Below are 23,707 nucleotides of genomic sequence, written 5' to 3'. Positions count from 1 at the left end.
TCTTTTATCTAAACCTCAATTACTAGTCACAAACAGAGTTTGTGTTTTTAATGGCAGCTGTTTTTTAATGGCTACCTCTTGATGGCAAAAGACAGAAATTTACTTAGAATGGTTCTGTTGGCACTTGGGCCAAAAAGAAAATTTTATGGAGAGAATTAGGCTGCTTGTTATTTAAGTCTCTTAGATCCTGGTCTTTTAAACCTGTAGGTCAAGCTGGTTTTTCTGGCTCACAAGTTACACTGGTTTTGATCTTTGACTTGATTTCTCTTTCACGTTCTTCATTTTTCTCTCATAAAAATTAACTTTTTACAAATTCACTACTGATTTCCTTCTATTCTAGAAGCTATGGCTAGTCTTTCTAGAGTATTTGGAAGGATTCTTTTTCTTGCCCATTGACCCTCTCCTCACCTCCCTTCCTCTTCTCCTTAGGATCCTTTATCCTTGTATGAGGTCTGCCCACCTCAACGGCCACCCCGACCCACCTCTCTTCTCTAGCTTCTCCATTGGGCTAGGGGAAGTCACCTCTCCCCTAAGTCCTCACGTAGCCAAATCCATCAGCCTTTTCCATTGCTGGGTAGCCTAGCAAAAAAACAGCTACCCTATTCTGGTTCCTTGGCTCGTCCCCAACCATCCATCACCATGGCTGACACAAGGCAAAGGATGTGCACAGGAACAGATGCACTGTGTTCTCAGCAGCTGTGAACTATGCATCTCTGGCCAGACTTCCCAAGAGAAAAAAGCAATCCTCTATTTGCTGAGCTACAGGATTCCTGTAACTTGCAGCCTATACCTTCCTAAAACACAAAAGATTTCATTTTTCATTATTTTTCTGTACTGTTTGAACGTTTGACATTAAGCATATTTTCTATAGTCAAAACCTAGCAGGTTATTTTCATCTTGACAATAAAAATTATAGAATTGGCTTACATCCTAGAAGAAAATAAAAAATATATAATTGGCTTACATCCTAGAAGTCAATTGCACAAAGTTTGTACAACCCTGGCCTAAATGGTAATGTCCGAGTAGTACTATGTTCACATAAGGTGTCCTCATTGGCTGGGTGCGGTGGTTCATGTCTGTAATCCCAGCACTTTGGGAGGCCAAGGCAGGTGGATCACATGAGCACAGAGGTTCGAGACTGCCTGGCCAACATAGCAAAACCTTGTCTCTACAAAAAATACAAAAATTAGCTGGGCGTGGTGGCTCACACCTGTGGTCCCAGCTGCTTGGGAGGCTGAGGTGGGCAGATCACTTGAGCTCAGGAGGCAGAGGGTGCAATGAGCCGAAATCACGCCACTGCACTCCAGCCTGGGCAACAGAGCAAGGCACTGTGTCAAGAGAGAAAAAAAAAAACAAAAAGATGTTCTAATAGAGATCAGCACAGACAGAACAGACAGGTTGCAAGGCTGGTGACAGTGCACTGAGGTCTGCATCATTAGCATCCCTCATCTGCCCTGCTGGAGCTGCTGACCTCTCTGAGGCTGCCTTTCACTGTCTCCCAATGTAGCCTTGTCTCCTACCTTTCTTCCTCTTCACCTGCTCCAAATACCCTGCTCTAGCCCTGAAAAGACCAAAGGTATACATCAAATTCTTTCTAAAAAGCCAATCACAAGAGAGTTCTCTCTCAGCACAGAAATCCTGCCATGCTTTATCCCTGTACCTGCTTCCTCAGCTCTGAAAAGGGAGAGAAAGGGAAACATGGCCCCCAGGGGGTCAGGAGCTGCCCTGTGAAGGTGGCGCTTTCCTCACCTTTGTTAGCCTCTGAATATTCTTCTTATAAAGAGATGACAAGCATTGCTTCACCAGCCCCATGTTGTTATCGCGAGTGAAGGTTTCACTGTGCTTATTCACCAGGTTTCGGAGTTCTGAGGGGTTGTTGGTTGAATACACTTGTGCTAACTCGTGGTATGCATTGCTAAGAGGCTAAAGATGCAAAGGAGGGAAAAAATTCAGATTAAAACTTCAGAAGAGGCCAGGCGTGGGGACTCACGCCTGTAATCTCAACACTTTGGGAGGCCGAGGCGGACAAATCACCTGGGGTCAGGGGTTAAACACCAGCCTGACCAACATGAAGAAACCCCGTCTCTACTAAAAATACAAAATTAACCGAGCGTGATAGCACATGCCTGTAATCCCAGCTACTTGGGAGGCTGAGGCAAGAGAATCGCTTGAACCCAGGAGGTGGAGGTTGCAGTGAGCCAAGATCGTGCCACTGCACTCCAGCCTGGGCAACAAAGCAAAACTCCGTCTCAAAAAAAAAAAAAAACCAAAAACAAACAAACAAACTTCAGAAGACTCAAATGTGTATAGGAAGCAAAAACACACTTACATACTATTTTTTAAGCAAGTATATCCCATATTGTCAGGTAACTACATACTGTTACCCTACAAATTATAATTTACCCAAAGCAAATGCCTGGTTTTTAAGACCAGGGATAGAAAGTCACTATGGAGTAATTGATTTTCCACAAAATTTTGTACTACAGACCAAGTAATAACACAGCAGGTGAAAACCCACTGAATTTAGTGAAGGCACACGTCTTCATCAGTGCTTCTGTTTTTCTACTGATAAATCATATAGAGAAGAAAGGAGTCAAAACATTCATCATTCCCAACTCTCCCTCTCTCTTTCTCGCACCTCACCAGATGCAATAGGACAATCTGCTACTTCTGCTAGCAAGAAGGAAGACAGGGCCAGGCATGGTGACTCACGCCTGTAATCCCAGCACTTTGGGAGGCCGAGGCGGGTGGATCACGAGGTCAGGAGATCGAGACAATCCTGGCTAACACGGTGAAACCACATCTCCACTAAAAATACAAAAAATTAGCTGGGCATGGTGGCACACGCCTGTAGTCCCAGCTACTCGGGAGGCTAAGGCAGGAGAATCGCTTGAACCCGGGAGGCAGAGGTTGCAGTGAGCTGAGATCATGCCACTGCACTCCAGCTTTGGTGACAAGAGCAAAACTCCATTTCTAAATAAATAAATAAATAAAATGAAAAATATAACAAAACAAAATAAAGGCCAGGCTCAGTGGCACACACCTGTAATCCCAGCACTCTGGGAGGCAGACGCAGAAGGACTGCTTGAGGCCAGGAGTTCAACACCAACCTGGCCAACATAGCGAGACTCTGTCTCTAGGGAAAAAAAAAAAAAATCAACTGTTATAGGAGCTTAAACATCTATAGCTGTAAGTATCTAGAGCACAAGTTTGAAAACGGGTTCCTGAGAAATATTCCATCCCAATCAGGTAATGAGAATGTGTAGCAGACATTCAACAAATGTCTGCTCACCTGAAGCTGTTAGGAGAGCTAAATCAGTATAAAACGAAGTTACAGAACTGTATCATTGCAATTTCTTTATATACTCAACATGCTCACGTAAGAAATCAGTTTTATGTAAAAAACCTACCTTAATGAATCTACCCACAATTTGAGATGTATATTTTGGTAGCTGTTGTACTTTGCCAAGTAATATCAAAGACACTAAAATATACTTTTTATATGATTCCAACATGATATGACTGACCGCCATGGCAGGAGTAGTTATAGCCTAGGCAAGAGAAGAATGCTTGCTGTAAAGAGAACATACCACAGTAGCAAACAGCAATCAACCACATGTATCACATTAATTATAAGTCAATAATACTTTTTAAATGTCCCATTATTTTTATAACAGCCTTATTGAGATAGAATTCATTTTATTTTTATTTATGCATTTTTTAGAGACAGGGTCTCGCTCTGTCATCTAGGCTGGAGCGCAGTGATGTAATTATGGCTCACTGTACCCTCAAACTCCTTGGGTTCAAGCAATCTTCCTGCCTCAGCCTCCTCAGTACCTGGGACTATAGGCGTGGGCCACCATGCTTGACTAATTTTAAAATTTTTTGTAGAGGCCAGGCGCGGTGGCTTACGCCTGTAATCCCAGCACTTTGAGAGGCCGAGGTGGGTGGATCACGAGGTCAGGGGATCGAGACCAACCTGGCTAACACAGTGAAACCCCATCTCTACTAAAAATACAAAAAAATTAGCCGGGCGTGGTGGTGGGCGCCTGTAGTCCCAGCTACTTGGGAGGCTGAGGCAGGAGAAGGGTGTGAACCCAGGAGGCGGAGCTTGCAGTGAGCTGAGATCGCGCCACTGCACTCCAGCCTGGGCGACAAAGCGAGACTCCGTCTCAAAAAAAAAAATTTTTTTTGTAGAGATGGAGTCTCACTATGTTGCTCAGGCTGACTCACTATGTTGCTCACTATGTTGTTCAGTCTTGTACTCCTGAGCTCAAGCAATCCTCCCACTTCAGCATCCCAAAGTGCTGGGATTACTGGCATGAGCCACCACGCCTGGCCACTTTCTTGTCTTTTTATTTTTGAGGACAAGTCTCTGTTACCCAGGCTGGAGTGCAGTGGCGCAATCCTGGCTCACTGCAACCTCCATCTCCTGGTTCAAGAGATTCTCCTGGCTGGGCGTGTTGGCTCATGCCTGTAATCCCAGCAATTTGGGAGGCCGAGGCGGGCGGATCACGACGTCAGGAGATCAAGACCATCCTGGCTAACACGGTGAAACCCCATCTCTACTAAAAATACAAAAAATTAGCCGGGTGTGGTGGCAGGCACCTGTAGTCCCAGCTAGTCACGAGGCTGAGGCAGGAGAATGGCGTGAACCTGGGAGGCGGAGCTTGCAGTGAGCCGAGATCGTGCCACTGCACTCCAGCCTGGGCGACAGAGCAAGACTCCATTTCAAAAAAAAAAAAAAAAGAGATTCTCCTGCCTCAGTCTCCCGAGTAGCTGGGATTACAGGTGCCTGCTGCCAGGCCCAGCTAATTTTTGCATTTTTAGTAGAGACATTTTCACCATGTTGGCCAGGCTGGTCTTGAATTCCTGACCTCAGGCGATTTGCCTGCCTCGGCCTCCCAGTGTGCTGGGATAACAGGTGTGAGCCACCTCACCCAGCCTCTTGCCTTTTCTTTTTTTTTTTTTTTTGAGATGGAGTTTTGCTCTTGTTGCCCAAGCTGGAGTGCAATGGCATGATCTCGGCTCACTGCAACCTCCGCCTCTTGGGTTCAAGCAATTCTCCTGCTTCAGCCTCCTGAGTAGCTAGGATTACAGGCATGCACCACCATGCCCAGCTAAATTTTGTATTTTTAGTAGAGATGGGGTTTCTCCACGTTGGTCAGGCTGGTCTCGAACTCCCGACCTCAGGTGATCCGCCGGCCTCGGCCTCCCAAAGTGCTGGGATTACAGGCGTGAGCCACCGCACTCGGACGCCTCTTACCTTTTTAACACCCACTCATCCTGATATTTCAAGATCAAGTTTGCTCATGAGTTACTATATTTGGCTACAGCAATGATAATGCATCCAGTGGCTACGAAGCGCATTTTTATAATTTTCCGAATGCGTAGTCTTAAAGAGAAGCCACCTTGAAGATTTAACCTGACTAGACACGTGCTTTAATGACACCATCTCTGCCTACTGGCACCTTATGGTGGCCCTCCTCAGGTCCCCTCAACAGGGCACATCAACCACTCATTGTGGTATGGTTCAGAGCCACGGATGTGTGTACATGTGTGCATGTGTATTATGTATTAGAATTCCAACTAAACCGAGCTCTCTGAAGGTTTTAAATATCCTTTATTACTTAATACATGCTATGAACTAAATAGGAACTTACGAACATCTAACTAATTTACCTTAAGTAAAGTGGTTTATTAATCAATATTGTGTATCTCTTTTTCAGAGTCTGAGTAAACCTCCAGAATATTCTACCAAATTGTGTACTATGTTTCATTACACAGACACAGAAAGGGTGGGAGGGACTTTTACTGTGTACTCCTTTCTACCCTTTAAATTTTGAATCAAGAGAATGTTTCACTGATTAGATAAAACTTAACAAAATACCACACATGGTTTTAGAGTAAGACACAACCAAGATCACTCAGTTCAATCTCTTCCTTATATGCAAAGGAAGCTATAAAGGTCAAGAGATGTCATAACTTATTCCAAATCAGATAAGGTATAAGTGCAAGCCTAGATTAGAACCCCCAGACAAGTGCTCTTCTATGCACTGGCGCTGCTCCTCAACTTAGGGATCAGGTTACCACTATTTACATGATCACAGAGAAGTAGTCTCTGAAAGGACCAACACCTGAAACGGAGGCCCTGGGATCAGACCACTCTAGCCACAAACCTATGGGAGCACTTTTTTGATCACACAAGTTCAGAACAACCTCAGCTAATTTTTAGAGAGAAGATTACCTGTTCATAAAAGTAGAGAGCTCTTTCAAAGTTCTTCAGCCCAGTATAGATCATCCCTCCATAATAATAGTAACATAAAAAGTGCTTTGCATCATAGGCTCCATTCTCTTTACAGATATCCATCATATCCACGTCAAGATATGGAAGGGCAGGCTTAAAGCATTTTGCTAGCAAACAAAGCTGTGAACAAATTGATATTAAATCATCACTTTAATTTTACTTAGGCAGGTATTAGCAGAAGGAGAAAATTCATTGATTCCAGAAATTTCCAAATAATGTAATTGTGTTTTACATTTTATTGACTAAAATTATCTAAATGTCAACACATTTCATGTATCTGCTATCTGAAATGCTTAGGACCACAAGTGTTTCAAATTTTGGAATATTTGCAGAATACATACCAGTTAAGCATCCCTAATCTGAAAACCTGAAATCCAATTGCTCCAGTGAGCACTTTGAGTGCCAAGTTGGCATTCTAAAGATTTCAGATTTTGGAGCATTTTGGGTTTCAAATTTTCGGATTGGGTTTCAAATTTTCAGATTAGGAATAGTCAACCTGTACTCCATTTTCTTAGCCATTCAGAAAAAAACAGCATTACCTTTTTTTTTTTTTTGAAATGGAGTCTCACTCTGTCACACAGGCTGGAGTGCAGTGGCGTCATCTCAGCTCACTGCAACCTCCACCTCCCGGGTTCAAGTGATTCTCCTGCATTAGCCTCCCGAGTAGCTGGGATTACAGGCGTGCACCACCACACCCAGCTAATTTTTGTATTTTTAGTAGAGACAGGGTTTCACCACATTAGCCAGGCTGGTCTCGAACTCCTGACCTCAAGTGATCCGTCCACCTTGGCCTCCGAATGTGCTAGGATTACAGGCGTGAGCCACCTCACCTGGGGGAGCATTTCTTTATAAAAAGCTAAACAGCTATAAGGCCAAGCATGCTATAGATGATTGAGAATAGAGAACTCTACAGACAAGACTCACTTATCTCTTAACCTATCCCTACCCATCTGATTAGAGGGAAAAAGAGTGTGTCCTCTTTCTTTACTGAACTAGTGGAATAGAAAGAGACCAGCATGGTGTGATACAAGTAGAAGTGGTTCCTTTAATTAATCCTTTAGGTAAATATAGGGAATTGTGCAACTCAAGAAAGCAAGCCCTTAGAACAGTTATCTAGCTAATGGAGACGCAGTGTAGACATGCGTACAAACTCACTGAGCTATACACTTTAGTATTTTACTGTCTGTATGTTGTACCTCAATCACAATTTTTTTAAAACATTAAAAAGCACATCTTCATATGAAACTAGAACATGTGTTTGAAATAATCCACATACCATGTTATTCTTGAAGGAAACAATGTAAATATCCCATGCAGACTTCTAAAACCATCGCATACTCATATTATAGAATACTCCGTACCTGTAGAGTACTGCTACAGAATCATCTCCAAGATATGTTAAATACAAAAAGCAAGCTACGTAAGAGTATGCATAGATTATTAAAATTTGTGTAAAAAATGAGAAAATATATATTCATATTTGCTTTTATGTCCATAAAAAGTCTTTGGAAGGATACACGAGAAATAACTAACATAGTTTCCTTTGTAGAGAAGAAATAGATGGCTAGCAAACAGAATGGGAAGGAGACTTCATTATATACCTGCCCTTTTGCCTTCTGGACTTTGAACATCGCAAAATGAGATAAATAAATGAGGCCAGGCACGGTGGTTCACACCTGTAATCCCAGCACTTTGGGAGGCTGAGGTGGGCGGATCGCTTGAAGTCAGTAGTTCAAGACCAGCTTGACCAAAATGGTGAAACCCCATCTCTACTAAAAATACAAAAATTAGCCGGGTGTAGTGGTGCACGTCCACAATCCCAGCTACTCAGGAGGCTGAGGAAGGAGAATTGCTTGAACCTGGGAGGCGGAGCTTGCAGTGAGCCTAGATCATGCCACTGCACTCCAGCCTGGGCAACAGAGCAAGACTCCATCTCAAAAAATAAAAAAAAAAAAAGATAAATGAATAACATTTTAAGGTGTAAGAAGTTAGCTATGTTAAGTCTCAGGTTCCACAATTTTTTTTTAGTAGAGATGGGATTTCTCCATGTTGGTCAGGCTGGTCTGGAACTCCGGACCTCAGGTGATCCACCCGCCTCAGCCTCCCAAAGTGTTGGGATTACAGGCGTGAACCACTGCACCTGGCAGGCTCCACAATTTTAAAAAAATGATTCGGGATTTTAAAAAAAGTTACAGGCTGGGCACAGTGGCTCACGCCTGTAATCCCAGCACTTTGGGAGGCTGAGGCGAGCGGATCACGACGTCAGGAGATTTGAGACCATTCTGGCTAACACAGTAAAACCCCGTGTCTACTAAAAATACAAAAAAATTAGCCAGGCGTGATAGCGGGTGCCTGTAGTCCCAGCTACTCGGGAGGCTGAGGCGGGAGAATGGCGTGAACCCAGGAGGCAGAGCTTGCAGTGAGATGAGATCGCGCCAGCCTGGGCGACAGAGCAAGACTCTGTCTCAAAAAAAAAAAAAAGTTACAACTAGGGCCGGGTGTGATGGCTCACACCTGTAATCCTAGCACTTTGGGAGGCTGAGGCGGGTGGATCATGAGGTCAGGAGTTCAACGCCAGCCTGGCCAACATGGTGAAACCCTGTTCTACTAAAAATACAAAAATTAGCTAGGCTTGGTGGTGGGTGCTTGTAGTCTCAGCTACGCGAGAGGCTGAGGCAGGAGAATTGCTTGAACCCGGGAGGCAGAGGTTGCAGTGAGCTGAGATTGTGCCACTGCACTCCAGCATGGGCGACAAAGCGAGACTGTCTCAAAAAAAAAAAAAAAAGTTACAACTATTAATTACCCTATCTGTTCGACAAGCTTACTAGTTGAGCCCCATCCTACAGTTTGCATCCAGCACCCGCCTGAACGTAATAGATGTACCTACATATTCCAACTTCTATAACACATCACAATATCCGCCAACTTGCCTGCGTTTATCAAACCCAATGTTGAGCAAGCCCATAAACAACCTACACCTCTGACTTGGTATGAATCACACACTTTGGTTGCTTACCTGGCAGAGATCAGCATGTATTGAGGTCAGCTGGTTTGTATTCATCTGCATCTTGTCTATGGCTTGCTTAAGGATGCCAATTCCTCGCAGGGGCTGTCAGAAATGACATCTCTTTCAGATAAGTTCTCAAAGATGGCAGCACATTGGATCTTATGTTGTCACTTATAAATAAAAAATAACACTAATTGATAGGTTCCTTTAAATAGCAATATGAGGTTTCCATACTCTTTCAGGAAATTTCTGTCCCATTTAAGTCAGAAAACTTTTCTTAAGCTGTTTCTTGGAATTTTTAGATAACTCAGCACCATTTTTTAAATCATAAAAAGCTTTTATTTTTACAATGAAGATCAATAATCAAAAACAGTATTACTTTCTCAACAGTTTATTATATTAACATCTAAACAAATGAAAACTTTCCAAATCACTTATTATACAAGAGACAACAGCCTATGCTTAGGAAAATTACTTGTGGCTAAGGGTGTTGGCATTTTCCCATAGGGCAGTCTACCCCTTACCTGGTAGTAAATTACTACCAAAACTAACACCATAGATTTCAAAAGGACTGTTTCCTGCCCTGATTATAAATAACAAGACCAAGTGTCAAGTAAGGCATAATCAGTTTTTGGCAGACTAAAATATAGTCTCTTCCAAAATTGCTGGGCACGGTGGCTCACACCTGTAATCCCAGCATTTTGGGAGGCCAAGATGGGTGGATCATGAGGTCAGGAGATCAAGACCATCCTGGCCAACATGGCAAAACCCCATGTCTACTAAAAATACAAAAATTAGCCGGGCATGGTGGCATGTGCCTGTGGTCCCAGCTACTCAGGAGGCTGAGGCAGGAGAATCGCTTGAACCTGGGAGGCGGAGGTTGCAGTGAGCTGAGATCGCGCCACTGCACTCCAGCCTGGGCAACAGAGCAAGACCCCATCTCAAAAAAAAAAAAAAAAATATATATATATATATATATATATGTGAAGAGACTAAAAATAGCTCAATAACTTACAGCTTTTTCAAAAACTCATGATTTTTCTTAACCATCTCTTTCAAACATGGTTATTTAGTACTACAAAATAACAACTGGTTCTATTTTCAGCCTCTTTCAAACCACTAATCTTAAATTTACTTTCAAATTAAAAAGAAACACCTGGCTGGGTGAAGTGGCTCACACCTGTAATCTCAGCCCTTTGGGAGGCTGAAGCAGGCGGATCACCAGAGGTCAGGAGTTCTAGAGGCTAGCCTGGCCAACATGACAAAACCTCACCTCTATTAAAAATACAAAAATCACTGGGAGGCCGAGGCAGGCGGATCGCCTGTGGTCAGGAGTTTGACACCAGCCTGGCAAACATGGTGAAACCCTGTCTCTACTAAAAATACAAAAATTAGCCAGGCATGGTGTCAGGCACCTGTAATCCCAGCTACTTGGGAGGCTGAGGCAGAAGAACTGCTTGAACCCAGGAGGCGGAAGTTGCAGTGAGCCGAGATCGCGCCATTGCACTCCAGCCTGGGTGACAGAGTGAGACTCTATCTCAAAAAACAAAACAAAACAAAAATCAGCTGGGAAAGGTGACATGCGCCTGTAGTCCCAGCTACTCAGGAGGCTGAGGCACGAGAATCGCCTGAAGCCGGAAGGTGGAGGTTGCAGTGAGCTGAGATCACACCACTGCACTCCAGCCTAGGCAACAGAATGAGACTCCATTTCAAAAAAATAAATAACTAAATAAATTTTTAAAAAATCCACATTATAAATTCTGTACTATAAAAGATAAAGAATGAAATAACTGTTCAGATTAAGGGACACTAAAGAAACAAAGCAGTCTAATGCAATCCATGGTCCACGGTTTTCTTTTGCTATATAATATATAGTACACTGTCCAAACAGCTAATGTCCTTTTATAGCAAAAGACAGTCCTTTTCACTGGGGGAAAATCTAAATGGGGTCTGTCAATTTGTTGATGCATTATATTAACGTTCATTTCTGGGCCGGGCGTGGTGGCTCACGCCTGTAATCCTGGCACTTTGGGAGGCCAAGGCGGGAGGATTGCCTGAGCTCAGGAGTTCGAGACCAGCCTGGCAACATGGTGAAACCCCGTCTCTACTAAAATACAAAAAATTAGCTGGGCGTGGCAGCATGCACCTGTAGTCCCCAGCTACTCAGGAGGCTGAGGCAGGAGAATTGCTTGAACCTGGGAGGTGGAGGTTGCAGTGACCAGAGATGGCGCCACTGCACTCCAGCCTAGGCATCAGAGCGAGACTCTGTCTCCAAAAAAAAAAACAAAAAAAAAAAAACAGAGTTCATTTCTGGATGCTGACCATTACACTATACTATGTAAGAGAATGTCCTAATTTTTAGGCTTTACCCACTGAAGTATTTAGGGATAAAGAACAGCAATAGCATATGTGCAACTTACCCTACAATGGCTCAGAATAAAAGAGGAAGAGAAAAAAAAAAGAATAAGTGCGGTAAAATGTTAACATTTGGAAAATCTAGGTAAAATGTATGAGAATTTTTTATATTATTTTTGAAGCTTTTTGTAAGGCTAAAATAATGTCCTAATTAAAAGTTAAAAGAAAAAAATGTAACAGACAAAACCCAGCATATTACAATATAAAGGGTACTGGCTTGGTAATTCCAACTACTTGGTAGTTCCAGCAGCAGCCTCCCTGAGGTGCCAAACCACCCTGTGCCCCCACCTCATTCAGGGGATGCGGGGACTGCCTGAGCTTACAGCAATGGCTTTGAGTGCTCTCAAGTGACCACAGATATCTAGGTGGTGGATGCTCAGTACTAACTGGAATCTTGATAAAGTAATTCATTGTGTAAGCTAGTTACATATTATAACAAAACTAGGAATACTTGAATAGTATTTCTTACCTGTTTTCTTTCCACAAGTGCATTTGTTAGCTGATGGCAAAGCCCAGCAACTAGATACAATAACAAAATATTCAAAATATAAATATAACCACAAGGGCAAAATATTTTCAATGGAGAATAAAATGTTATTTAGCTTACAAGTGTCTGTTGCATATCGAATGTGCTCCCCATTACAAGTACTGATGAAGAGCTGAACCTGTGAGAATAGCGTTTCGAAGTCAGGAACACTGGGCATAGAAAACTTCACAAACCTAGAATAAGGAGAAAAGAATCAAATTACCCTGATAGTTCATGGGATAAAATACAGAAACAATGTATGCAAGAAATCCATCCTGCCTCCAATACTCTGTAAAATTAAATGAGCAACAGTATTTTTTAGAATTAAGAACTAGGCCAAGACAGTGGCTCATGCCTGTAATCCAAGCACTTTGGGAGGCTGAGGCAGGAGGACTGCTTAAGGCCAGGAGTTTGAGACCAGTCTGAGCAACATGGTGAGACCCTGTCTCTACTACAAAAAATAAATTAGCCAGGCGTGGGGGTACATGCCTGTAGTTGCAGATACTTGGGAGGCTGAGGCTGGAGGATCACTTGTGCCTAGAAGGTTGAGGCTGCAGTGAGCTATGATCATGCCACTGCACTCCAGCCTGGGTGACAGAGCAAGATCCAGTCTCAAAAAACAAATAAATAAGAACTAGAATCCATGAGATTTTCCTGACCTGGTTATTTTGCACAATCACTATACAGAACGGACACAAATAAGGGTTAAGAAAAATATGTTTAGGCCTGGCGCAGTGGCTCACGCCTATAATCCCAGCACCTTGGGAGGCCAAGGCGGGAGGATCACCTAAGGTCGGGAGTTTGAGACCAGCCTGATCAACATGGAAAAACCTCATCTCTACTAAAAATACAAAAAAATTAGCCGGGCGTGGTGGTGCATGCATGCCTGTAACCCCAGCTACTCGGGAGGCTGAGGAACTGCTTGAACCCGGGAGGCGGAGGTTGCAGTGAGCTGAGATGGTGCCACTGCACTCCAGCCTGGGCAACAAGAGCGAGACTGTCTCAAAAAAATATATATCTATATATATCTATATCTATCTATCTATATATATATACATACACACATATGTTTAATATATATTAAATAATATATATTAAATAATAAACATGTATATATTAAACATATATATGTTTTTTTAAAATATATATATGTTTAATAAGGAACAACTTTCAAGATGAAAAATTCCACTAAATGAAGCCAAATAGGCTGGGCATGGTGGCTCAAGCCTGTAATCCCAGCACTACGGGAGGCCAAGGTGGGCAGATGGGCAGATCACAAGGTCAGGAGTTCGAGACCAGCCTAGCCAATATGGTGAAAACCCATGTCTGCTAAAAATACAAAAATTGGCCAGGCACGGTGGCTCACGCCTATAATCCCAGCACTTTGGGAGGCCAAGGCGGGTGGATCACCTGAGGTCAGGATTTCAAGACCAGCCTGACCAATCGGGTGAAACCCCATCTCTACAAAAAATAGAAAAATTAGCCGGGCGTGGTGGCGGGTGCCTGTAATCCCACCTATTTGGGAGGCTGAGACAGGAGAATTGCTTGAACCCAGGAGGCAGAGTTTGCAGTGAGCTGAGATCATGCCACTGCACTCCAGCCCAGGTGACAGAGTGAGACTCATCTCAAAAAAAAAACTCCTTTATGTTTATACAAATCCTGAAAATTTGTTTTAAAAAATGGCCATCTCAATTGTGGGGACTATAGTTTGCATTTATCTGAATACTTTTATCCATGTAATCCATAGGAATGTCCACATTTTCTAAATTAAGAAGAAGTTCGGAAGAGTACTGCCACAGGGCATGGCAGAATACATTGAATGAAAATATCGGCTGGGCACAGTTGCTCATAATCCCAACACTTTGGGAGGCCAAGGTCGGAGGATCATTTGAGGCCAGGAGTTTGAGACCAGCCTAGGCAACATAATAAGGCCCTATCTCTGCAAAGAATAAAAATATTAGCTGGGTGTAGTGGTACATGCCTATAGTCCTAGCTTCTCAAGATGCTGAGGTGGGAGGATTGCTTGAGCCCAGAAGTTCAAGGCTTCAGTAAGCTACAATTAAGCCATTGCACTCCAGCCTACATGACAAAGTGAGACCTTTTCTCAAAAAAAGAAAAAGTATCAAAGATCCAAAGCAACATTGCTTAGAATTCCCTTCAAACAAATTTAAGCTATTTAAGACCAAATTAAATAGACCTTATTTTAATTGGGGTTCCTTGTAACCGTGTACTTGACAGTAGAATTCTTTTTCTCTTGATGTTATAGTATTATAAATTGGGATATTGTGGTTGTCATGACATTTGAAATGATATAAATAAACTGAGAAGAAATTGACTTAAAGTGAGAGTCTGGCTTCACTTACGCTGGGATTCCTGAGACAAAGGTATGTGTCCGGAGCAGAGTTTAGAGAAGAAGCTTTGTCAGAATGGAAGGATCTAGAGTTATGCTCTGCAGTATGGTGGCCACTAGCCATATGCAGCTATTTAAATTAAAATTAAAGATTCAGGTGCACTTGCCATGTTTCAAGTACTCAGTAGCCACATGTGGTCACATGTCCTTGTCTTAGCACAGGTTTGTAACATTTCCACCACTGCAGATAGTTCTATTGGACAGTGCTGGTAAGGATTTCTACTGTCTGTATTTTCTTATTTATATGAAAGAGCAGATGCTGGGCACAGTGGCTCACACCTGTAATCCTAGCACTTTGGGAGGCTCTGTTTGAGACCAGCCTGGGAAACATAGCAAGACCCCATCTCTACAGAAAAAAAAAGTGGCCAGGTATGGTGGCTTATGCCTGTAATCCCAGGACTTTGGGAGGCTGAGATAGGCAGATTGCTTGAGCTCAGGAGTTCAAGACCAGCCTGGGAAACGTGGTGAAACCCTGTCTTTACAAAAAAACACAAAAATTAGGCGGGCGTGGTGGTGTACACCTGTGGTCCTGGCTACTCAGGAGGCTGAGGTTGGAAGATCACTTGAGTCCATGAGATTGAAGCTGCAGTGAGCTGTGCTCATGCCACTGCACTCCTGACTGGGTGACAGAACAAGACCTTGTCCCCCCAAAAGAAAAAAAGTTAGCCGAGTGTGGTGGCACATGCCTGTGGTCCCAGCTACCCAGGAGGCTGAAGTGGGAGGACTGCTTGAGCCTGGGAGGTCGAGGCTACAGTGAGCTATGCTTGCACCACTGCACTTCAGCCTGAGTGACATCAAGACCCCATCTCAAGAAAGAACAGAGAGCATGCATGTTTTATACACACATAAACTCACATAAACATGTATATCAGGTGAGTAATGGACATGAAAGCATTTTGAAGGTATAAGGTGTTTACCGTTGTATATGTTAGATAAGGTATGGAAAGAACCCTGAGCTTCTGGCTGAGGACCCTGGTTTTGAATCTACATATTCTTCCAATTTTGAGTTGTGGGGCCCTGAGCTTCATATTTTTATTTATAAACTGGCAGTCGCAATGCCTCACTGACCTATTGTGAACCCCAAATGAAATTGTTTCTGACATGTCTTGATAATTACAAAGTGTAAATACAGATGTATGGTGACATTGTTAAGTCAAATAATATAGTATAGATGGAAGCAGATAAACCAAAAGATGTAGTAGAAATTATGATTAGATAATATCCATTTAGCTTTTCTTTTTTTTTTTTTTTTTTTGAGACAGAGTCTCACACTCTGTCACCCAGACTGGAGTGCAGTGGCATTGTCTCAGCTCACTGCAACCTCCGCCTCCCAGGTTCAAGCCATTCTCCTGCCTCAGCCTCCCGAGTAGCTGGGACTACAGGTGCATGCCACCACACCCGGCTAATTTTTGTATTTTTAGTAGAGACAGGGTCTCACTATGTTGGCCAGGCTGGTCTTGAACTCCTGAACTCGTGATCCACCCGCCTTGGCCTCCCAAAGTGCCGGGATTACAGATGTGAGCCACTGTGTCTGGCCTAATTTTTCTTGAAATTACATTTCAATCGTGCTTTTTTTTTTTTTTTAAAGAATTTGAAATTTACTTACAACCAATGCCTTAATAGTGCTAAGTTTACATGATTTCTCCCCTAAAACCTATCACCAGTGCCTCCTTGGAGTGTTTCTCATGGCAGTCTGAGTTACTTGGGAAGGATCACCTGAGTCCTCCCTCTTCTCACCACTCTACTCCTCTTGTCCTGCCCATCAGTTGTTCTGTCAGTGTTATTCTCAGATAGACCACACAGCTGGTGGCAGCATCTTTAACTTAAGCTGCTGCCCACCTCCAGCCAGCCCATAGCTCTCACTCTTGGCCCCCTTAGTATGTTCTCAAAGCAGGAAAAGCAACAACTGATTTTTTTTTTTTTTTTTGAGAGAGTCTCCCTTTGTCGCCCAGGCTGGAGTGCAGTGGTGCAATCTTGGCTCACTGCAACCTCTGCCTTCCAGGCTCAAGCAATTCTCATGCCTCAGCCACCTGAGTAGCTGGGACTACAGGCATGCGCCACCACACCCGGCTAATTTTTTTATTAGTAGAGACAGGGTTTCACCGGTTGGCCAGGCAGGTCTGGAGCTCCTGGCCCCAAGTGATCCACCTGCCTCTGCCTCCCAAAATGTTGGGATTAGAGGCGGGAGCCACTGTGCCCAGCTGCAACAACTGATTTTATTTTTTTGAGACAGTCTCGCTCAGGCTAGAGTACAGTGGCGCAATCTTGGCTCACTGCAACCTCTTTATGCCCGGATACATAAAAGAGTTTTTAAAAATGATAAAATTGAACAAAATATAACAAGCAATTATTAGCTGGAATCAATAAACTGTAACTGCTACAACTTTAGTTTTGCAAAAGAGCTCAATGTTATTTACAATGGTTTACTTTCTACACCAAAAAATAAATAAATAAATAAAAATAAAGCCAGGGCCGGGCGTGGTGGCTCACGCCTGTAATCCCAGCATTTTGGGAGGCCAAGGTGGGCGGATCAAGAGGTCAGGAGATCGAGATCATCCTGGCTAACATGGTGAAACCCTGTCTCTACTAAAAATACAAAAATTAGCTGGGGCGGGTGGCGAGTGCCTGTAGTCCCAGCTACTCAAGAGGCTGAGGCAAGAGAATGGAGTGAACCCGGGAGGCGGAGCTTGCAGTGTGCCAAGACTGTGCCACTGCACTCCAGCCTGGGTGACAGAGCGAAACTCCATCTCAAAAAATATAAATAAATAAATAAAAATAAAGCCAGAAAGTGCAGAGTGTTCCATTTTAACAAGCACAAAACTATAAAAGAAGATGCCCCTTACAAAACAGCAAGGACGCCCAAGGAGTGTTCTTGTACATCCAGAGCCCCGAGCACAGTGTCCAGATGGGATAAGTTCTTCGCAAGGAGTTCCCCACTCTTGTTGATCAGTTCACAAAGCTGTGTCATTTGCCCTGGAAAACAGGAACAACACTATTGCATTTCAGCTACAGCACTAACCAAACTGATGGAACTCTAACCACAACTTTGTACTTCAGAGCCTGAAGTTCCCAAAAATGATTCTTAATCTCCTTCACTTCGGATGAGGATCCAGAAGGACCAGAGGAGTGAAACAACCTGTCCGTGGTCTCAAAACGAATTAGAGATTACACTGGACCTCCCACTTCTCTCTGACCCTGAATGTTTCACCTTTTTCTCTATTGTTTTCTAGTCTCCCAAGCCAGAAATGCACATGTTACTATTAACAGCTCTCTGCATCCAAATGATTTAGTTTTACTTCCAAAGTCTCTCAGCTCCATTTCTTTCTCTCTCCCCTCTCTGCCCTAATTCAGATCCTCATCATTTTTTGTCTGGACTACATCTTTTTTTTTTTTTTTTAAGATGGAGTTTCACTGTGTCGCCCAGGCTGGAGTGCAGTGGCGCAATCTCGGTTCACTACAACCTCCGCCCTCCAAGTTCAAGCAATTCTCCTGCCTCAGCCTCCCAAATAGCTGGGATTACAGGCGCCTGCCACTGCACCTGGCTAATTTTTTTGTATTTTTAGTAGAGACGGGGGTTTCACCTTCTTGGCCAGGCTGGTCTTGAACTCCTGACCTCATGATCCACCGCGCCCAGCCTACATCATAAATCTTCTAAATGGTCTGCCTACTGTGATCTTTCTCTCCTCCAACCCGCACTCCATATTAGTACTGTCTGTTCTATAAACTGTGCATTCAATCAAGTTATTCCAATGACTTTAAGAAGTGCAAACGCCTCAGCCTGAACTAAGGCCCTTCAATAACTGGTCCCTGCTACCTTTCCAGCCTTATCTCCTGCTACTTCCCCTCACACACCTACTCTTCGATCACAGCAAGCTCAGAAAATCAACATTCTATCTTCTCTCCTCTTTATGCTTCTACACATGCTGTTCTCTGTCCTTCTCCCCCACATCCTCTGCTACCTGACTGAGCCTCATCCAGCATTCAGCAATCAACTTGTGGCGTCTCTAGACCCTCATCTCAGCTCCCTTCCCCATGGCTAAGCTGGGTATCTGCCCTCTCTGCCTCGCATGGGACTGTAGTGGTTAGGTATTTCAGTAAACTCAGGTGGAGGGATTGTCCCTTTCTCCAGCTCTAGAATACATCACCTGCTTAGCAGTTCATCAAGCAGCTACTTGTTGAATTAATCTCCTAATTGATCTATTTTTCCCCTATACTGCAATACTATGTTTGTTTTGTTTTGTTTTTTGAGACAGGGTCTCATTCTGTCGCTCAGGCTGCAGTGCAGTGGTGTGATCACAGCTCAACGCAGCCTCCATCTCCTGGGCTCAAGCAATCCTCCCACCTTAGCCTCCCGAGTAGCTGGAACTACAGGTGTACGTCACCATGCCCATCTTATTTTTTAAGTTTTTTGCAGAGACAGGGGTCTCGCTATGTTGCCCAGTCTGGTCTCTAACTCCTGGGCTCAAGCAATCCTCCCACCTTGGCCTCCCAAAGTGCTGGGATTAGAGGCATGTGCCACCACACTCAGCCTGCAATGCTACATTTTAACAACTAAGGTACAGAATCTATTAATAATTAGGCCTCAGCCGGATGCTGTGGCTCACACCTGTAATCCCAGCACTTTGGGAGGATAAGGTGGGCAGATCTCTCGAGGTCAGGAGTTCAAGACCAGGCTGGCCAACATGGTGAAACCCTGTCTCCACTAAAAATACAAAAATTAGCTGGGTGTGGTGGCACACACCTGTAATCCCAGCTACTCGGGAGGCTGAGGTGGGAGAATCCTTTAACCTGGGACAATCCTTGAACCCGGGAGATGGAGGCTGCAGTGAGCTGAGATTGCGCCACTGTACTCCAGCCTGGGCAACAGAGCAAGACTCCGTTTCGGGGGAAAAAAAAAATTAGGCCTGAATTGGTACCTTTAAGTAGACCCATCAATTTTGACAATTACTGTCATGACAGATACCATGGTCACACTCTAGCTGTCTTTCTGGTAACAGTGAGGATATATTTAAGTCCATGGGCATTAACCTCAAGTTTCCAACTTCTCTATTTCTACAGAGCAACTGCATAATCTTTTCCTTACTAAAAGAATACAACATAGTATAATGCTTAAAATACAAGTGACTATAGCTAGGTACTTTTGATAATTTAACACTTTTCAATTTGATACATTTTACTGAAAGCAAAGGAAATGTATCATTGTTATACATGCATTACAAAACAAGAATAAAACAGCTGTGATCTTATTAGGTGTCACCTCTTGAGATCACACAGATTTAACTGGGAAATACCAACTCATCATCATTGTATTACAGATCTCACTGGTAGGTATGAAGTAGCTTCTAGTTGAATAATTTGCCTTTGTAAACCATTACTCTAAATATATTAACAATAATTTGTAACACCCAGAAATAAGCATTGCAATCCATTAGTTCTCTACTAGTTAACAATCAGTGCCCAGTTGAGACTGAAATAAAAGCTGGGTCACTATGAAATCACCAGATAATTAATTAGTGCAGGGCCAAGGGCAGAGTAAAAAAAAAAAGTTTAAGTGTCACAGAGTGCATTTGAAATCAGTGTAACCAGAGATGTGGCCAATAAAATTCTTTTTTTTCTTTTTTTTTTTTGAGACGGAGTCTTGCTCTGTCACCCAGACTGGAGGGCAGTGGCGCCATCTTGGCTCACTGCAGGCTCCACCTCCCAGGTTCATGCCATTCTCCTGCCTCAGCCTCCCGAGTAGCTGAGATTACAGGCGCCCGCCACCATGTCTGGCTAATTTTGCATTTTTAGTAGAGACAGGGTTTCACCATGTTGGCCAGGCTGGTCTCGAACTCCTGACCTCAGATGATCCGCCCGCCTCGGCCTCCCAAAGTGCTGGAATTACAGGAGTGAGCCACTGCGCCTGGCCTGAAACTCAAAGATTTCCTATCCAGTGAGTGTGAGACACAGTAGCCGACAGCAATGAAAGTTACCATATTTATCTCTGTCTAGCGGACTGTTCCTATAGCATCCTATAACCTGAAGACCACAACAGCCCTAGTTCTGTTTTGTAATTAAGAAAATTGGCCCAGGGAAATTAAGTGGCTCACGCAAGAAGTGACCGCGACAGGATTTCAACCTGAAGCTTCTAACTACACTACACCCCAGGAAGGAGAACACTAAGTATTTGTCGAATAAATTAACAAACCAGTGGTTCCTTTATTCATAGAAAAGGCAAGCCTGTGCCTTCCCTGTGAACCTAATTTCTATTAATAAAAAGGAAAAAGAGGAAGAATTCTTATTAAGTGCAGCTCCATATCAGATCATTTGTCTTACACCAGTGAGGTAAAAGCACCCCTCCATTTTTACAACGGAGATGCAAAAGACTCAGAGATTTAAGGTGATTTGTCCAAGGTCAAGCAGCTCCTAGAACTTTGCAATTAATGACGGTAACAATTATTTGCAGCTATATTTATTGCACCCCTTATGACAGGCACTGTTCCAACTGCTTTTACATGGTTTCTCTCATTGAATCTTCACAACTCCATATAAACTAGGGACTTATTTTGCAGACGAAGAAACTGAAGCACGGGATAGTTAAAAGGGCCTTCACAGCCAGCATCTAATCATTCGAATTTCAGGTCCAGAATTCGGTACATTCATACGCAATGAATGAACCAAACAACCTGGAAAGTGAGAGTAAAATCATCACAATTCTACCCCTAGAAATGGAGTCCTGGCCGCGCGCAGTGACTCACGCCTGTAATCCTAGCACTTTGGGAGGCCGAGGTGGGCGGATCACTTCAGGTGAGGAGTTCGAAACCAGCTTGGCCAACATGGTAAAAACCCCATCTCTATTAAAAATACGAAAAAACTGGCCGCGTGGGCTGGCCGCGGTGGCTCATGCCTGTAATCCCAGCACTTTGGGAGGCCGAGGCCAGTGGATCACCTGAGGTCAAGGTTCGAGACCAGCCAGGCCAACATGGTGAAACCCTGTCTCTACTAAAAATACAAAAATTAGCCGGGCAGGCGCCTGTAATCCCAGCTACTCGGGAGGCTGAGACAGGAGAATCGCTTGAACCTCGGAGGCGAAGGTTGAGGTGAGCCGAGACCGCGCCACTGCACTCCAGCCTGGGAGACAGTGAGACTCCGTCTCAAAAAAAAAAAAAAAAAAAAAAAAAAAAAAAAAAAAAGCCGTGTGAGCTGGCGGGCGCCTGTAATCTCAGCTACTCGGGAGGCTGAGACAGGAGAATCGCTTGAAGCCGGGAGGCTGAGGTTGCAGTGAGCCGAGATCGCGCCACTGCACTCCAGCCTCGGCTAAAAAAAAAAAAGAAGAAATGGAGTCCTACGAGCGAGAGCTTCCGCAGCATTCTGTAGGACCAAAATAAGCGCACAGGTTCCCGAGCGTGCGCCGCCTGGCAGCGGAGGAGCTGGCAGAGGCGAGCCATAGAGCCAAGACACCCAGAACGTACTCGCCCCCCGCCCGCTCCCGGCGGCCTAGTCAGCAAGCGGCGGATCGGCGGCAAAGATGACACGGCGGTGCGCCAATCACCGAAGGCAAGAGAGACAGAAGGAACCAATAGTCGCCCGAGATGGCTCCTGGCGGAAGTCACGCCCCCAAACTGTCAAGCACAGCGCCCGGTGGAAGGGGCCCAGGCCTGGGGGAGGGGGCTGCCGGCGGCCCGAGGGAGGGGATGCCGGCCGGCGAGAACAGCAGAGCGCGAGGGGGCTGCCTACACTCGGCCGCGCTCGATCCTACCCTGATCTAAACGCCGCAACCCCAAGCCCGGCCCCGGAGAAGAGTCTCAGGACTAAGAGGGCTGTTCCAGCCGTCCGTGCTGGCGCCTGGGGATCCAGGCCCGTTCCCGGTACCCGCCCATGCCCAGCCCGGCGGCCTAGGGCGTTACCTTGAGCTGAGAGCTGTCGGACACTGTTCACGAACTGCTCCAGGGCAGACGCCATGTTTTCCCCCGGGCGGCCCGAGCGGCGAAGGCAGCACGCGCGGGAAAAGGCTGCCGCTCTGGGAGGAGGGGCCGCGGCGATCCACCTGAGGTCCTCGCGAGCGGCGACGTCACTTCCGCTGGTTCAAGCACCGCGAGACTATACCTAGCTGCCCACCCGTTACTGTTTCCATGGAAACAGCCTGAATTCGCCGTAGCCGGAAATTAGTGTTCCATAGTCCCCTGCTTCTTTATTCACTGCACTTCTGAAATGCCTCCGCAGGTTAAATGGGGATAGTGGGCAAAAGAAGGAACGAAACTCATAATTAAGCAAGTATTTTCTGGTTCTGGATTTTGCTAGAGAGGCCCTGCGGTTTTCCACCTGGACAGATACTTCAATGAAGCACAACTTCGTTGCCACGTCTCCTGTGAGGTTTTCCCCGTGATATTAGACTCTGGAGCCAAGCAGCCTGGGTTCAACTGCCTTTTCTACTACTTAGTAGCTGTGTGACGTTGAGCGAGTCACTTGACTGTCGTGTGCATTGTTTTCCCCATCTGTAAAATCTTAAGTGTCCTTAACCACGTAAAACACTTAGGACAGTGCATATAGCACGTAGGGAGAACTATAGTTATTCATTCAAGGTGTACGTTGAATGAATCGATCCCTTCCCTGCAAAAAATAAATAAGTAACACCACACACAAAAAGAAAGTGAATTGATTTTTCCCATCTGGGATTGATGTCTCCCTCCTCCGTTTGTCGCCTAAAGCACTTTGTTCTTCTCATGTTGCACTTCTACTCTGTTACAGAAATGTGTCTCTATAGTCCATGTGATATCTGTAAACCAAAAATAAAAAGTCTAAGCCCCCCAACTGACTGGTGGACCCTATCCGAAGCCAAGGACATTCCAATTTATCCTGAAAAACTAGTTCAGGCCATGATGGGAAGTGGTAGTCAGACATGCCTCACAAACACCAACACAGAGACCTTAAGACTGGTAGACTCCAGACTGATAAGAAATATTTACAATCTATTCTGTCTGAATAGCAGGCTACCTGGAAGCCTCATCTGCATGATAAAACCTTGGTCTCCACAACCCCTTATAATCATAACCCAGATATTTC

General features: G+C 44.4%; 1 protein-coding gene across 17 annotated transcripts in view; it reads right to left on the bottom strand.

Moving 5' to 3' along the window:
* COPS3 (COP9 signalosome subunit 3) overlaps window positions 1-23,093 on the bottom strand; it is a 34,749-nt gene extending 11,656 nt beyond the window's left edge. The window contains exons 1-9 of one of the 17 annotated variants that reach the window (XM_054671025.2): window positions 22,552-22,723; window positions 17,509-17,657; window positions 12,337-12,449; window positions 12,199-12,248; window positions 9,324-9,416; window positions 6,248-6,427; window positions 3,411-3,551; window positions 3,044-3,136; window positions 1,750-1,923 (exon numbers count right to left, since the gene is read on the bottom strand). In XM_054671025.2, the coding sequence (XP_054527000.1) occupies window positions 1,750-1,923; window positions 3,044-3,136; window positions 3,411-3,551; window positions 6,248-6,427; window positions 9,324-9,416; window positions 12,199-12,248; window positions 12,337-12,449; window positions 17,509-17,633 (969 nt within the window). In that variant the 5' untranslated portion in view covers window positions 17,634-17,657; window positions 22,552-22,723. Of the gene's footprint in view, window positions 1-1,749; window positions 1,924-3,043; window positions 3,137-3,410; window positions 3,552-6,247; window positions 6,428-9,323; window positions 9,485-12,198; window positions 12,249-12,336; window positions 12,450-17,508; window positions 17,658-22,551 lie in introns of all 17 variants that reach the window. The other 16 variants (XM_054671024.1, XM_054671026.2, XM_001160602.7 and 13 more) reach the window with 16 other exon arrangements.
* Between the last annotated feature and the right edge of the window lie 614 nt (window positions 23,094-23,707).

This window comes from Pan troglodytes, chromosome 19, assembly GCF_028858775.2.
Source record: "Pan troglodytes isolate AG18354 chromosome 19, NHGRI_mPanTro3-v2.0_pri, whole genome shotgun sequence".
NCBI lineage: Eukaryota > Metazoa > Chordata > Mammalia > Primates > Hominidae > Pan > Pan troglodytes.
The sequence above is the reverse complement of the archived record's forward strand: the minus strand, read 5'-3'. Positions and strand labels throughout refer to the sequence as shown.